At 39.9% G+C, this 15,019-nt stretch overlaps 1 protein-coding gene across 2 annotated transcripts in view; it reads right to left on the bottom strand.

Annotated features, from left to right (window-relative positions):
• The window catches only part of ltbp1 (latent transforming growth factor beta binding protein 1), a 115,231-nt gene that overhangs the window by 27,215 nt on the left and 72,997 nt on the right, over positions 1 to 15,019 (bottom strand). The window contains exons 8-12 of one of the 2 annotated variants that reach the window (XM_024264034.2): positions 11,712 to 11,814; positions 8,309 to 8,368; positions 6,894 to 7,016; positions 5,180 to 5,347; positions 3,581 to 3,733 (exon numbers count right to left, since the gene is read on the bottom strand). In XM_024264034.2, the coding sequence (XP_024119802.1) occupies positions 3,581 to 3,733; positions 5,180 to 5,347; positions 6,894 to 7,016; positions 8,309 to 8,368; positions 11,712 to 11,814 (607 nt within the window). The remainder of the gene's footprint in view (positions 1 to 3,580; positions 3,734 to 5,179; positions 5,348 to 6,893; positions 7,017 to 8,308; positions 8,369 to 11,711; positions 11,815 to 15,019) is intronic. The other variant, XM_024264035.2, reaches the window with a different exon arrangement.

Below are 15,019 nucleotides of genomic sequence, written 5' to 3'. Positions count from 1 at the left end.
GAATTTAGGTATTAAAGTTTAATTTTGTGATTTGTCAAACCACGTAAGTTTCAGAAGTCTCACGTCATGATCTGGAGCTCCAGTGATGATAACAGTCCAGCCCCCAAGCCCCACCCCTCTGACTGGATTTTCATATTTCGGCTGTGGGTGGAGTCAGCCTCCAACTTCCCTATTTGGTTACCCTTTAAAGTACGGTTCACACTCAAACAACAATCTACTGAGAGCAGGAATCCTAAGACTAAAACCAGAATTTTGCAAACACCAGTTCATCCATCCATCCATCTTCTTATCCCAAATATATAGATTTTATTGTTGTATCATAAAAAAAATACTTATAGGAATGTGGATATATATAAAACTACAAAAAACAAATAATTTTGCTTTTATTATACAAATTTTTAAAAGTTTCATAAATATGGGGAATAAAATCAAGGTTTTTTTTTATAAAAGGGTGATTGTGGAAAATGATCAAGGAAGTGTGATGGAATATCAACAGTAGATCTAAATAAAGGAAAAAAACAAGGGGGGAGAACCTCGGAAAAAAACTGAGAAGCAACATTACTGAATAAAAAAAAAATCGAATTGTATATAACTCAACAAAGATGAGCAAAAAAACTCATAATAAGCCAAAAGATCACAACAAACAGAAAGTAAATTTTTCTATCCTGCTTCTTTCTCCCTGCAGTTTCCTGTCAGGAGTCTGCTTGCCATCAGGTCTATCTCAGCACTAATCCTCAGACGTGTGAATGGATTCTGTTATCTTGCTGATGAGGCCTGTTTTCCTGCGCCCGTGTTCCTCGCAGCTTCTCTGGTTTCAGCTCAGATAAGGCCCTCCTTCCCTTTCTGCCAGCTCGGTGCCGAATGACAGCAGGGCTGGGTGGAGTCAGCCAGCGTTTATCTGCTGAAGGGCTACTGATGTTCATCCTCTACAAACAAATCTTTCCAGCTCCCTAATCACATCGGGACGCTTCATCAATCAAACTTTCTCAGGAGCTGTAATTTAAAAACAGGAGCCTGCAGTTTAACCCACAGATATCACTTTTTTACCAGAACACTGATGAACTGATTAAATTCTTACAACAACAGAGCAGGAGAGTCTTTTTTTCACTGCTTCAAACTATTCTATCTTGCCGAAAACACAAACAAGATGAAACCATCAGATCAGAAAGAGTTCCTCAGATAAATGGAGGCCACGGATTGAGAGGTAAACCAAACATGAACTGGATCCACTCTGGATTTTCATACCAGGGTGGGGCTTTGAATCTGTTCAAGCAAGAACCAGGAATCCTGTAGATTCAAAGAGGTAAAAAAGTTTCAACTTTTCTGGATTTTAATTCAAATTTTAGTACGCATATGGCATGAAATCCCTTACATGAACAACTTAGCTTCAGATCAAGATCAGACACGTTTTGTGAAAACACAACAGTCCTATCACACATAAACGTCAGGTTTAAGGTGGAGCTTCTTTTTCCCATGATGCTGAAAAGTGGGGCGGAATTTAAAATAAAAAATTGCGAGACAATAAAAGAATATGGTGTCTGATGGACACTGATTTTGTTTAAAATACTCTTTTTTATGTGCAAATACATTAAGGTGCTCCATTACTGTAAAAATTAATAAAAAAGGGAAAATAAATGAACAAAGAAGTGCTAAAAATGACTTGAACTTTCAAAACTATTTTTTGTATCTAATAAATTAATGAATTATAGCTCTTGAGTTGCTTTAGGAGTTCCATGCTTGTTGCACTTATTTTGGCTCAGTGCTAAAAGCTTTTTGGGAGTCTGGAGCCAAGTGTGAGGTATAATCTAATTCATGACACAATACATGACACACGGTTAATATTATGGCTGAATATCTCTTTATTGTGTGGGTTTTGGACTGGAATATGAGTCACTCAATCTTTACTGAACTGCAGAGCAGTGATTAGCATTTATAATAACAGTTCTAAGCTTTTCTTCATTAGCATTTCCCCAAATTGTTCAGCTGGGATGAAGCGCCTTAAAGGTAAAATCAGTTCACCAGTTAGGAAAAAGGAAAAAGTTCACAAAAATAAGTCATATTTAATTTAAAAATCATACTTTAATGTGCCAAAGGTAATATAGTATGATATGTGGATATAGTTTACTCTGAAAGACTTAGCAATCGCATAATAAAAGCCTTTTAATGTTTGCTTTCTTGATACTTTTTTTGTCGTAATCATCTTATCAATGAAAGGGTTTCAACAGTAGCTCAATGGTCTGTTCTCTCTTCCCTTTTTCTATGGACCTACAACCAACGGGCACAAATATAGCGCAGTTTGGTACAGTTTGATTCAATTTAGTTCAATTTTATAATGGAAATACTCAAAATACCAGACTGGACCAGACGGTACCGTACTGCCCAGTGGAAACCAAGCTTTACAGTCTAGTTCTTTATTTTGCTTAGTTGTCTACATTAAATCCTCAAACTACCTCGTACAAACCTTCTCAATTTTATTTTCCATTTAAGATAAATGTGGTGGAGGGTTATTTTTCATTTAGTGGTTAGGTGAACATCAAATCCTGACCTCTTAAATGTCTAACTGGGTGTGTTTTAATGACGATTGTGTTTGTACCACCTTTGTGTTTAGTCTGAAAAGGCAACACGGGCTTACACCGTGTTTTCCCAAAATATCAACAACCGCAGAGCAAAAATGAGAGAACCATTTACATTTAAACAAGCCTCATAGTCTATTGGAAAGTATATTAATACAGACCGGGCTGTACGGTGGAGCAGTGGTTAGCGCTCTTGCCTCACAGCGAGAAGGCCCCGGTTCGACTCCCGGCTGGGACCTTTCTGTGTGGAGTTTGCATGTTCTCCCCGTGCATGCGTGGGTTTTCACCGGGGACTCCGGCTTCCTCCCACCGTCCAAAAACATGCTTCGTAGGTTAATTGGTGACTCTAAATTGACCCTAGGTGTGAATGTGAGAGTGAATGTGTGTGTGATTGTGGCCCTGTGACAGACTGGCGACCTGTCCAGGGTGAACCCCGCCTTCGCCCATCAGCAGCCGGGATAGGCTCCGGCACCCCCGCGACCCCGAAAGGGAAGAAGCGGTCAAGAAGATGAATGAATGAATGAATGAATACAGACCATCAAACCATCATAAATGACAACTTCACACAAAATACTTTTTAGAAACATTTCCACCAAACTAGAACTAGTTAAATCCATAAATTAGTATTTCATTTGACCTTTGGGAATTTGCTTTAAGCTCCAAATGTTCCTTCAGGCGATGCTTTTTTTTTTTTAAGCAGGTACGTTAAACCCTCTGTGAGATTCTGCTAAAACGCAGCTCTGGGATCAGGCAGCTAATGCACCAAATTCAAATCTCATCTCATCAAATCTCTTTTAAAATGCTGCTCCCATGCCACCGAGAACATTCACTCGTTCTGCCGCCAGATTATGGCGCGCTGCTCCTGAAGGACATTTATGCTTTAATATCACTAATTCCACAAATGCTTTCATAGCAGCGTCTGAACCACAGACTTAATTTTACAGTCTGTGTTATAGTCGAATACTCACTTTTGTGTGTGCACAAATGAAAACAATAGCCACACTGACCTGGCAGGATCTCCACGGGCCTCCGTGGCGTTGGCAGTGGAGGAGGGGTGGAAAGGTCCTGGGCCTCCTGGGGAACCGTCACAGGTTTGCTTGCAGGAGGGTTGGGTAGAACGGTGTAGCCCATCCCGCCCGGACAGATTTCCTTAAATTGAGCTACAAAATAAAAAAATAAGGCTTTTGTGAATGACTGCTGAAGAAGATGAGAGAGGAAGGGAAGCTGGAGGGTCTGCAGCTCGCAGAGCGGAAAAGCAGACTATCAGAGCAGCTTCTGGCTGCTTGTGGTCCCACAAACGTCAGACTGATGGTTGTTAAATTCTCCCATTTCCAACCAGCATTTAAGATCATCAGGCTGGAGGGTTTAGTCTGACAGAAGTCTGCAGAGCTTCAGGGCAGATGAATGTGCTGGAAATTCATCCTGACTAAATGTTCTGAAAAGACACGGAAAAGTCGACAAAAATCCTTCGATCGGATTTGCAGTGAAGCTGATGTTTGAAAAGATGATGAACAATCTTCTCCATCACCCTATTTTCCTGCAGAAACATTCCTCTATAACTGATGCAGCTTCAAGTGAGGTGTGCTTATCTTCAAGCAAACATTCACAGCCGCCACACTATCACGAACACTTTAGATAAAAATGCATTATAAGCCAGAAAAACTGCATGTGTGTCTGAATGTCAACAGCACAGGAAACAGAAAGCCTAAAATGATTCTTAAAACAATAACATGGAACAAAGGACATAAATAAATGAAGCGATGCCTCAAATTAAAAAATTGGTGGGCAAATTACTATTTCATTAACATTTTGTGTGCTGAAATGAGCATTTTATTAACATTTCATGTGCTAAAATTAACACTTTAACATTTTGTGTGCTAAAATTAGCACTTTATTAGCATTTTCTGTGCACCAATAAATATTTTATTAACATTTTGTGTGCTAAAATTAGGTTTTTATTAATGTGCTGTGTGCTAAAATGAGCATTTTATTAATATTTTGTGTGCTAAAATTAGCACTTTATTAGCATTTTGTGTTCATAAATTTGCAGTTTATTAACATTAGTGTTTTAATATTTTCAATTCCGACTACTATTTTGCGTATACAAAATGCAAAAAAAGGCTAATTTGTGGCCATGAAATACAAAATTGTGGCCACAAAATGCAAATGTGATAACACAAAACACACATTTGTGATCATGAATTATTAATTTGAGAGAACTTTTTTTAAAGACCTGTCCAGGGTTACATAAACTGAAACAGAAATATGATTATAATTGGTACAACTGTCAAGTAACCAGGTAGAATAGCTCATTGGTCCAAATACAAGCTGAAATAAAACAAAATAAATAAAAACCTAAAACAGAAAAATAGCTGCTAAAGTGCTTCGACAAAATAGAAAAGAAAAAAAACTGAGTACATTTTCTTTTTTTTTCTTAAACGATGAGAAAACAAGACAAAAATAGCAAAAGAGACACTGAATACTAAATAGCTCAGGTGTTTCTCAGCATTCACACCAGGAATGATGCTTGTTATCCTCCTGATGTGTGAGAGGCTGAAGCCTGGGGCACGACTGAGAGGCAGTAACGATGAGGGCGGGCTCCTTACCTGTTCCAGGAGGGGGGCATTTGTCACAGCGAGGGCCCCAGGCTTTGCCCACACTGCAGCAGCAGAGCTGTTTGCTCAGCTGGGCAGACACCGGGTGCAAACACTGCCTCCCCGAGCTGACCAAACGGAAGCAAGCGCCCTTCTCCTCCTGGACGACAGGCGCATTGGCTGAACAGGAGCGCCGGCGGAGGAAGAGCAGGAAAAAAACCCAAATGCAGGACACCCACATAGAAGAAAAAGAGGAGAAATAAAGAGGTCCCCTTCACCAAGCAAACTCCACATCTACCACAAACCGAGCAGAAGTTTGTGGATTAACAGTTTCATGCAACGCGTGGAAATTGAAAAGGAATGTACATTTTCATGCCTTAATCCAAGTTTCATGCAGAAAGATGCAGATAATTTATGTGGAGATTCAAAAAAATATATTTTTATTTTATTTACTTAGCAGAAATGCAAATTATGTTATGTTAAGGATGTAGGTAAAACAAAGCAAATCCAGCAACTTTTCCGACTGTCACTCACCTCAAAATAAGCTTGTATAAGAATAAAATCCTTTTAAGTGTTTGTAAGTGTCTGTATATATTTGTATAATTTCAAAGGTTAACAAATCTTGTCTAATTTAGGTCTGCAAAAAGCCACAAATGTGTTTCAAGTGACTTTAAAAAATGAAAAACACAGTGTTATAATGTAATGCTTGTGTTCATTTACAAATAGTTGCATTTGTGTGCATTAATTTATGTAATAAATCTGTTTTGAGAGAAACTTCTGACTTCTAAGTCACAAATGTATGCTGGGATTAGAGCCTGCTCAAAAACTCAGATTTTTAGCTTTCCAGCATTTCTCTAACAAAAAAGATAATCCCGGATTAGCTATTTTATCATAAAATAAATAACATTTCTCTGTTGTGAGTCTTAAAAGCTAAAATTAAAAGTTTTATGATAAAAATGTCAGTAAATCTTGGTTGTTAAAATATTTAGGATGCATTACATTTGTGCTTTAGAGATGATCAGAGGGAAGTTTCCATTTAAACTCTGAACAAGTCATTTCTACGCAAAGGCGAACTGAAAAAAGAAAAACTAGAGGTTTAAAATGAAAATGTTTTTGTTCTGATTTATGAGTTAATAAAAACAAGAAGATGTAATAGAAAGCTTATTTTATTATCTAAATCATTTTAGTGGTGAGAGCAAGAATGAAGCATCATCTCGCTGTTAAAAACCCCCAAAAATGTTGTTTACTCCATCCTCCAATGGGGTCATCTGGGTTCGTAGTTCATTCTAAGAGCTGCAGCAGCTCACCATATGACCACAAACAAAAAGACCTTTTATTTTTTAATTATACAGCTGACTTCTAGGGTTGCTCTTTCAATCTATTTGACCACAGCGACATGTTTTCTGCAAGGTCCAGCTGTGTATAAAAGAAAAGTCTATGAAAACGTTTTAGGATGTTGCAGAGTGAAAAAGAAACGTTACAGATGGCAGAAAAACGAAAGCTAACCCTTTAACACTGAAGCTCCACTGTTTATATTTTTTAATTTACTGTAATTTTTTAACTGTTAACATGATCAACATAATTCCAGCAGATTGTGAAGGAGAAAAGTGGCGCAAGCCTCCGAGGATGGATCATTGTGAACACGGCGGCATGCAAAAGCGAAGGCGGTTCCTCTGCTGGAAGTGCCAAACTCTCTGCAGCACGAGGCGGAGAGGGATGGACTTACGAATGCATTTGGTGAGGGAGGCGTCGGGGATGAAGCCGGGCGAGCAGGTGCACCTGTAGCTGCCCACTGTGTTCAGGCAGTTTCCATTGTGACACACGCCCTGCAGCTGGCATTCATCCTCATCTGTCAGTAGCAAGAAAAAAAAGGCGGCATCAGTCCAAGGAAATAAATCTTTGCGTTAAGCAATCTGAGGTTTTAATATTAGGTTTTAAACTGGCTTAATAGAAAATGAGTAGATTATGCAACCTCACGTCTTTGCTTTAAAAGGTTTCAAGTAAAAAATTAGTTGAACTGATCATGTAATTCTATTTTTAAGATCAAACCAGTTTTTAAAACACCTTAAATTTTCATTTACCCTGTTCTGCGCATAGTAAATGATGCATTTTTTAACCAGGAAGACCCCAAACCAGCCGTTGATTACTATCTATAATGAGTGTTTACTGTAATTCAAAGTAAAATGCATGTTTATGTGTCAAACAAGCAGAACAGAGCCGGCACTAACGCACTCCGTAGCCTCAAACTCTAAACCACGGCTGACTCGGTCCTAACCGTCAAACATTCACAGAGAATGAGTTTGCTCCAGCATTTCCTCCTGCCTGCAAACAATGACACAATGTGTTTGTGAGCAGAGCTGAAAGATTCTTATCTCCATCACGACAAATGGGACTAGAGCTTCAAGGCTGGAAGCCTGAATAGGAAATGGCTGCTTTTGGGGAATTTGATAAGAACGACGATGAAATAACAGTGAGAAGGTTACAGATCACGATGAACTGTCACCACCCTTAAACTCCAGGGTTTCAGGCTCGCGCTGGTTTGCAGTCGACCTCTCTTGCAGATACTGCAGTTGGATCCAGGAAATGCTAAAGGAATAATGGGCACAACCCAGCCAGAAAGGCAGAGTGGGCCCCATATGGTTTAAAAGTGGGCAGAAAATGTGGGCCCTGATTGGGTTTGTTCATAGTTTCTGAGGTGGCCCTTCTTGGTTTAAATGGGCACTTGATGGGCAGCTTGATACAACAGAGCTCGCTAGCATGCTACAGGCCTATGAGTTAGTAGAACTAGTCATTTTTGTGACTCAATCATACTCTTCTTTAAGTTGAGACTTTCATTCATGCACAGCCATCATTTCATCAGAATGAAGTTGGCCCTTTGACAACATTATAAAAAAAATCTGGTTCCCCTCAGAATTTTGCTGAGATCCTTTTTTACCTATTTCTGATACTACCAAACTTTAGCTATTGGAAAAGGTAGGGACATAAAGATTTTGATATCCGAATCTAAATAGGTTTCAGATTAGAAGCTTAGACAAGACCTGTTTGTTCCAAAAGTATATGTTCCTGTACTGGATACTAACCAAAAGAAAGTTTTTGAGAAGTTTATCTGAAGTGTTTGAAGGGCTGACTTGAAAATCTTACCTTGGCAGTGGGAGCTGTTCACCTTCCTGTAGCCCTGAGGACAGTCTATCAGAGGGATAGCTGATAAAAGAAGACAAAAAGAAGGAAGGGATGGACCATGAGTACACTGGACTTTAAACGTAACAACCCTACAAGCATCCAATATAAAACGTAATAACTCCAGAAATCTCAGTAGCATGTTATGGTCCTAAACCTCAGAGAGTCTAACACATTCTTATTCCCAAGATGTTTGATATTGATGATTGGTTACCCCTCTGTGTCAAGAATTGCATTTTGGGTGTCCCCAACTCATCATTTTTTAGATGCTGGCTTTTGCAATTAAATCAGGGGTCCAGGAGTTTTGTCAGACACAAAAATGGACACGGATCAGTCCTCCGGGTATAGTAGGAACCGATACCCTAACCTGGCCTGCGAACAAGTACTATGTTTGGTGGTGTATGCGCATGGTACCAGGAGTGCAGTTCCAGTTTTGTCCAGTTCTGGTACCAGTTCCAACCCACGTCTAGTACCGTGTGCATCCAGTACTGGCTTAAAGTTAGGGTACCGGTTCCAGTCCATGTCTGGTACCACGTATGTCTGCTACCGCATGCGTCTAGTACCAGTTTAAGGGTAGGGTTAGGGTACCAGTTCCAGTCCGCGTCTGGTACAGCATGTGTCCGATGTTTGCAGCCCGGAGGTTGGGGAGCCTTGATTTAATAGGAGTAGCCAGGACATCAGATAACAACGAGTTGGGGACACGTAAATGTTCATTTTGACATGTAGGGGGTCCTGAACCAATCGTCATTATGTGACGACTTGGGAATGAGAATGTGTTGGAGAGTCAGCACAACATCTTCTCATCCAACCCAAAATCCACACCGACGCTCCTGCACAGCACCTCCAGTCTGCCCTCCTGTAATGTGCTCGACTGTCTATACACTGGATCCTAATACAGATAACTCAAGCTTGTGTCATTCGTGTTCTTTTACTGCTGTAAACTGCTGAGTCCATGCAGTGCACAGGTTTGCCCGTGCAGAATGCTTCCTCCCCTTTTTCTCCTCTGTCGTTGGATTTTATTGTGTGAATTCATCGCCAAGGGCAGTGTTTCAAAACTGCCCTCAGGGCCCAAAATCCAGCATGTTTTCTCTGCTTCAACACTTGATTAGGCTTGTCAGGAATTAGAAGTTAGCCCTGAGGCCTGCTTTTGAGAATCCCCAGCTTGGATGTTTCTAATCTATTCTGAGATCGGGATTGTCTCATCCTGAATGACAGCATTAATACTCACTACCTTCATCTTTCCTTCCAAAACTGTCGTGAACCCTGCCATGCTTTGTATGCTGGTTGGAGCCTAAAGTCTCGCTCAGATCATCGATTGATCTATTTTCAAAGCATTCTCAGTGAACTTTTCTTTATGATTATGCAGTTTTAAGCCAAAATTAGTCCTTTTCTGGGACATAGTTTCTGCAGAGCAGCAGTAGTTCCTTAGAAATTCACCTCTGAGGTGTAGGGGGACAACTGGTGTGGAGCAACCCCGCCCCCCTTTCTCTTCCCATTGCTGAGAGCTCACAGGTAGGAGGCAGTAAGAAATAAGCTCTTTTTCCACCCACCAGCATTTTTTGTCTGCTCCTGATTCACAACAATTTGAATAAAGAAATAAGCTCGTTTTCTTATTATATGTCCTCTATCATGAGAAAAATGTCACAGGAATAAGTGAAAAAAAACCCAAAACGCCTTTTTTTCTCATTATCGACAAAACTCAAACGCCTCCTAGAAGAGAGCTGAGTGTTTTTATTTTTGGATCTATACAGTTTTTGGGTGACTCAAGTAATAAAATTGCATAGGATATGTAAATGTTTAAAATTTAAGTAATGCAATCCTAAACTACTTTATAACAATATAATTATAGTACATTCTGCGATTGCTTCCAGTTTTCCTGCAAAAATGTTCCATTTTGAACAGCAATGTTTTTGAAAAAGATGGAAAAGAAACTTCATATTTGGGCTTTGGAGCTCAAACAGTGGCTCACTGTGAGGCAGACGCAGACGTCAGACTACAGCCGACCTGAGCTTCAGTCTTAAACCAGGTCCTGCCTCTCTGTAGGACAAAGGAACCAGAGGGAAGGTGGTACGGAAAATACCTGCGAGGGCACTCTCGCTGCTCAGTGCAAAACAATAAGGCAATGTTCCATTGAGCCACAAAGCCAGTTTAAATACCAGCTTCCAGCGGCTGCTTGGCACAATAGACCGTTTGACCCTCAGCTATGAAACAATGAGGAAAGAGTCTGAACCGTTCCAACCCCCCTGACACAAAATATTGGCCTGGTGGGAATTCCCATTCTCAGCCAAATGCTTCTCAGACAAACGTCTGGATAACTTTGTATCTTGGTGTAGTCAGATTGAAGACTCAGATTTTTCCCTGAAAGAGTTGCTGTTCTTGTTTATGGTTCAATCTGAACCTGTTGGCTTCAGCGTCACGTCAGCCACTTCTCATCATTCTACACAAAAATAAAAGATCAAATGTGAATCTATACATTTATGTATAGATTTAATGAACACAAAAGTGTAATCCCCAAAACCAGAGAATCCAGTGATCCATTGAGTCTGTGGATGATTAATGTCCGCAACTGATACTGAAAGCACTTCTCTGCTGGCATATATGCACATATATACATATATACATAAGACACTGTGTGACTTCTAACCCTTTATTGGCTTGGGTGGCTGTGGTTTAATAGTTTTAGTAGCCACTGGCTATCAGTTGGTTGGAGGTTCAAATCTCAATGCCTTTGTCACAACTACCCTTACAGGTAGATATGTGGGCAAAAAATGGACAAACCTGTACAGCAGGGGTCTCAAACTCATTTTGGTTCAGGGACCATATTCAACCCGTCTGATCTCCAACGGAACCGGACCAGTAACATAACAGCAACATAAGTTATGGTCAACTTGTTATATGTAGCTTTTTCTCAGTTGGAAAAAATGTCTCAATCAACCTAGTAGCCTAATCACTTATTATAAAACTGTTTATTAAAATTATTTCCCGATCTCTTCTTATGCCAGTCTTGCGTTTCTTTAGCTCCACTTTGTGCCGGAATTGCCCATTGGGGTCATTTCTTTAAAGAACCATAACTCGCCACAGAAATGGGCTAGAAAAGTAGCTTTTTTTTTCAACATTCTTATATTTTTTTCTCTTCATGACTGGGCTGGATTAAGTCATCTGGCGGGCCGCACATGGCCCACGGGCCGTTTGTTTGACAGAGCAAGGTAGAAAAGTATACGGCATTTTTACAAAAAAATGTATCCTACAATAATCAGAAGTTTCTTTAGGACATAAATGCAACACACGATGCTTCCAAGGCAGTAAATTCAGTCTACATGGTAAAAATTCTGTCTAAAATGGATTAAAAGCAGACAGTTGTACATACAGGACTTGTTTGGGCACTTGTGGCATTTGTGGAACCCCCAGGAGGTCCCGATGACTCCACAGCAGCGCTCCTGCTTGGTGAGTCCCGGCAGAGCCTTCCCACACTGAGCCGTCCACACAAAGTCCGAGCAGAACAGGAAGAAAGAAAGAACGAAAAAGGATTACCATTCGGAATTTAGAAAAACCAAAACTCTTGTTCTCTACTTCCTGCAAGTGTTCCGTCCTCAAGTGTCGCCACCATCGCCCCTTATCTTTACAGTTATAACAGAATGTGACTCACTGATGGCACCGGAAAGTCAGCATATGAATTATTTTTATTACACAACTTGGTATCAACAGCAACCACCAGGCCCAGACTGAGCTCCATAAACAAGCCCGCTTTAACTGCCTGTTGGAGTCTCAATGCAGACGCCTTTGTGGTGTAATCTCCGCTGAGCAGGTCCGATGTGGATCGCAGCCGTAACTTTTATTAAACCTGACACATGGTGGGTGCAACAGACGAGTGTTCAGCCATGTTTGCCGCTTTGAGACACGCAACAGAGTGATGAGACTCCAACATCAATTCTGAGCTTTAATGACCTATACGTCCTGGTCAAGAGACATCAAAGCAGCATCGTCCCATCACACTCTGATGTTTATAAAACTCTCTTCTCTCACATTGCAAAACATGGCTGCTTATGTTTAAAAGAGCTGAAAATCAGGACTGTTAATAAAATGTTTGATTTAAAATCAGACACAATGATGATTTTTTTATGAGTGTGGCTTCAAAGACAGAGCAGTATGGAGAGAATACAGTATTGCTAGTTTAAAGATTTTGTGTGTAACTTTACGTACTTGCATTGTTTTCACATGTACAAAAATTACAAATTACAAATGGGGGAAGAGTTGATGACAGCGCTGCAGGTAAAGCGCAACGGCAATGAAAATGGTGAAACTTTAGCGTTGAGTCTTAAAAAAAAAGCATTTTTAGACTTTTTTATATTATTTTTGGGCATATCTGTTTAACGGCTGGAAAAATGTCAAGTTTTTACCAGATATTATTCGCAATCTAAGTCCAATGCGGCTGATAAGAAAACTCTGATGACCCAGCATTCCAGCAGCATTTAAACGCATCATTTACACTCGAATCTTGGAATCCTGGAGATGTGAACTCTCACATCAGATTCCTATGTAAATGCGGTTTTGTGTGTTCATAACAACAGTTCGTGCATACTTTTTTAAGATTTGTGTGTGCGTAGTTAGTCCTAGCTGCTGTAATTTTAAGTTGTGCTTGTGAACATTTATTTTGTATTTTTGTACATGTGAAAGTACATAAAGTTACGCACAAAATGTATTGTATGAGATACAAATCAAGAACTGCATACACACACATCGAGTGATATTATATCCTCTTCATAGAGCAGGCTCCAGAGCACAGAGCAGTTGTTTCAACCAAAAATATCAAGTAATGTTACGTCACTTTTCATGCAGGGATGGAAGCACCAATGGGTTACCATGGTAACTTCACGGATCTGCATTAAAAACAGGAAGCATCCTGTATTCAGCTGAAGTTTGAGAGTAATTACAGAAAAATGTTAACAAAAAATAAAAAAGAACATAAATATTAAGTAGTTTTGGTGGAAAAACAGATCATGTTCTATTTATGAGCACCAGGTTAGCAATATATAATGCAGGCTTTCTTCATTTTTAGATCTGTGGCAGCATTTGTTTCTTTGTGTGCAGTTTTTCATTCTGGCTTTGGTTATGTACAGTCCTGGTTCTCACATTCAATATAACATTTTACACTTCACCACATCAGTTCTTCTTCTAGCTTCGTTCCAGCTGATTTCTTTAGGTGAACTGTTTTTAAGTATCTGCCACAACAGCACTTTTGTTTGTTTCCCATCATTTTTCAGCTGCCTTTCAGCTGTGTCAACAATTCGTGCACCATGAGAGATTTGATGTATGGCTAAGAGATTTCCCTTACTTGCAGTGGCAGCATTAACCTACCATTTCATGTGGCGGAGATGGACTCCGATTATGTTAACGGTTCTTTTTTTTAATAATAAGCCCAAATTTATATTGCAGATAAAGGAAACCTTTACTTTGTGTTTCTCTAAAAACAAAGTCATAAAAAATTATGGAGGACTGAATAATGGTTAATTTAAATACTACAACTGTTATGTATTGTCTCTGAACCTGAATTTTTCCTTTTTTTTGTACGATGGAAACATAACCTAAAAGTTGACCTGTTGTGCGGTAAATCTACACATACTCGCTCCCAGCCTTTCATACAAGGACGTATGGTTTCGGCCTCATCCTCGTCATTTTTTTTATGTTTTGGGTGTCGCCAACTCGTCTTTTTTTGACGTGCTGGCTGTCAGGTCCCCAACCCTCGGGAAGCGATAATGGATGTGAAACCAGTGCTGGTACAGGTTTAGGGTTAGGATACCAGTACTGGGTTAGGGCAGGGGTCCCCAAACTGCGGCCAAATCCTGCCCAGATACACATCTGGCCCAGCCCCTGTAAAATATTAGAGACCCGTGATTTTTTTTTTTTTTCCCCCAGTCGAGACCCACACAGAATGAGACTTTTTATTCCAGCTATCTCCAGTCTGTGCGCATATCTCTATGCAGCTCTAATCACGATCAGATTTCGTTTTTATTTGATAAAACTGGACTTATTTTCTATGAAGTTTTGAAATTTGAGAGTTTAAACAAGAGAGAAAAGAGTGAAAAGTGTGAAAATGTTCATGTTTGTCTGACAAAAGTGTATAAAGTGTGTAGTGATGATACATCTGTAGTCCTATTTGTGGATTTTACTTTCACGAGTTACTTTGAAAACGTAACTCCCACAATAAGCGAGAGGACACTGTTCTAGTGAAAATGTAACGTACACATATCTACGTCTAGCTGCAGCAGAAGACAAAAGGATTAGACTTTTTCCTCAGACTTTTTCATTAAAGCGATTATTTTTATTTTTCTGACTTTTTCCTGGGACATTCTCAGAAAGGGTTATTAATAATTAGGTACATGAGACTTTCTGGAAAACCAGAAATGCTTATGTTTAGACACACCCTGTGATTTTAACACCTCTTTTGTCAGCTCACAAACTGACCATGGCCCCACATCAACTATATGTGATCCTCATAAAAAAGAGTTTGTGGACCCCTTGCTATGGTAACAGTCCCCATCCCAGTACCTGTCAGCCTCTCGAGGGTTAGCACATTAAAAAACGAGTTGAGGAGACCCAAAACATCAAAAAGTGAGGTGGAGGGGGCCCGAACCATACATCCATATATGACAAGTTGGGAGTGAGAATGCATTTGGT

This window comes from Oryzias melastigma, linkage group LG15 (assembly GCF_002922805.2).
Source record: "Oryzias melastigma strain HK-1 linkage group LG15, ASM292280v2, whole genome shotgun sequence".
Classification (NCBI taxonomy): Eukaryota; Metazoa; Chordata; class Actinopteri; order Beloniformes; family Adrianichthyidae; genus Oryzias; species Oryzias melastigma.
This window is presented reverse-complemented; position numbering and strand designations above follow the sequence as displayed.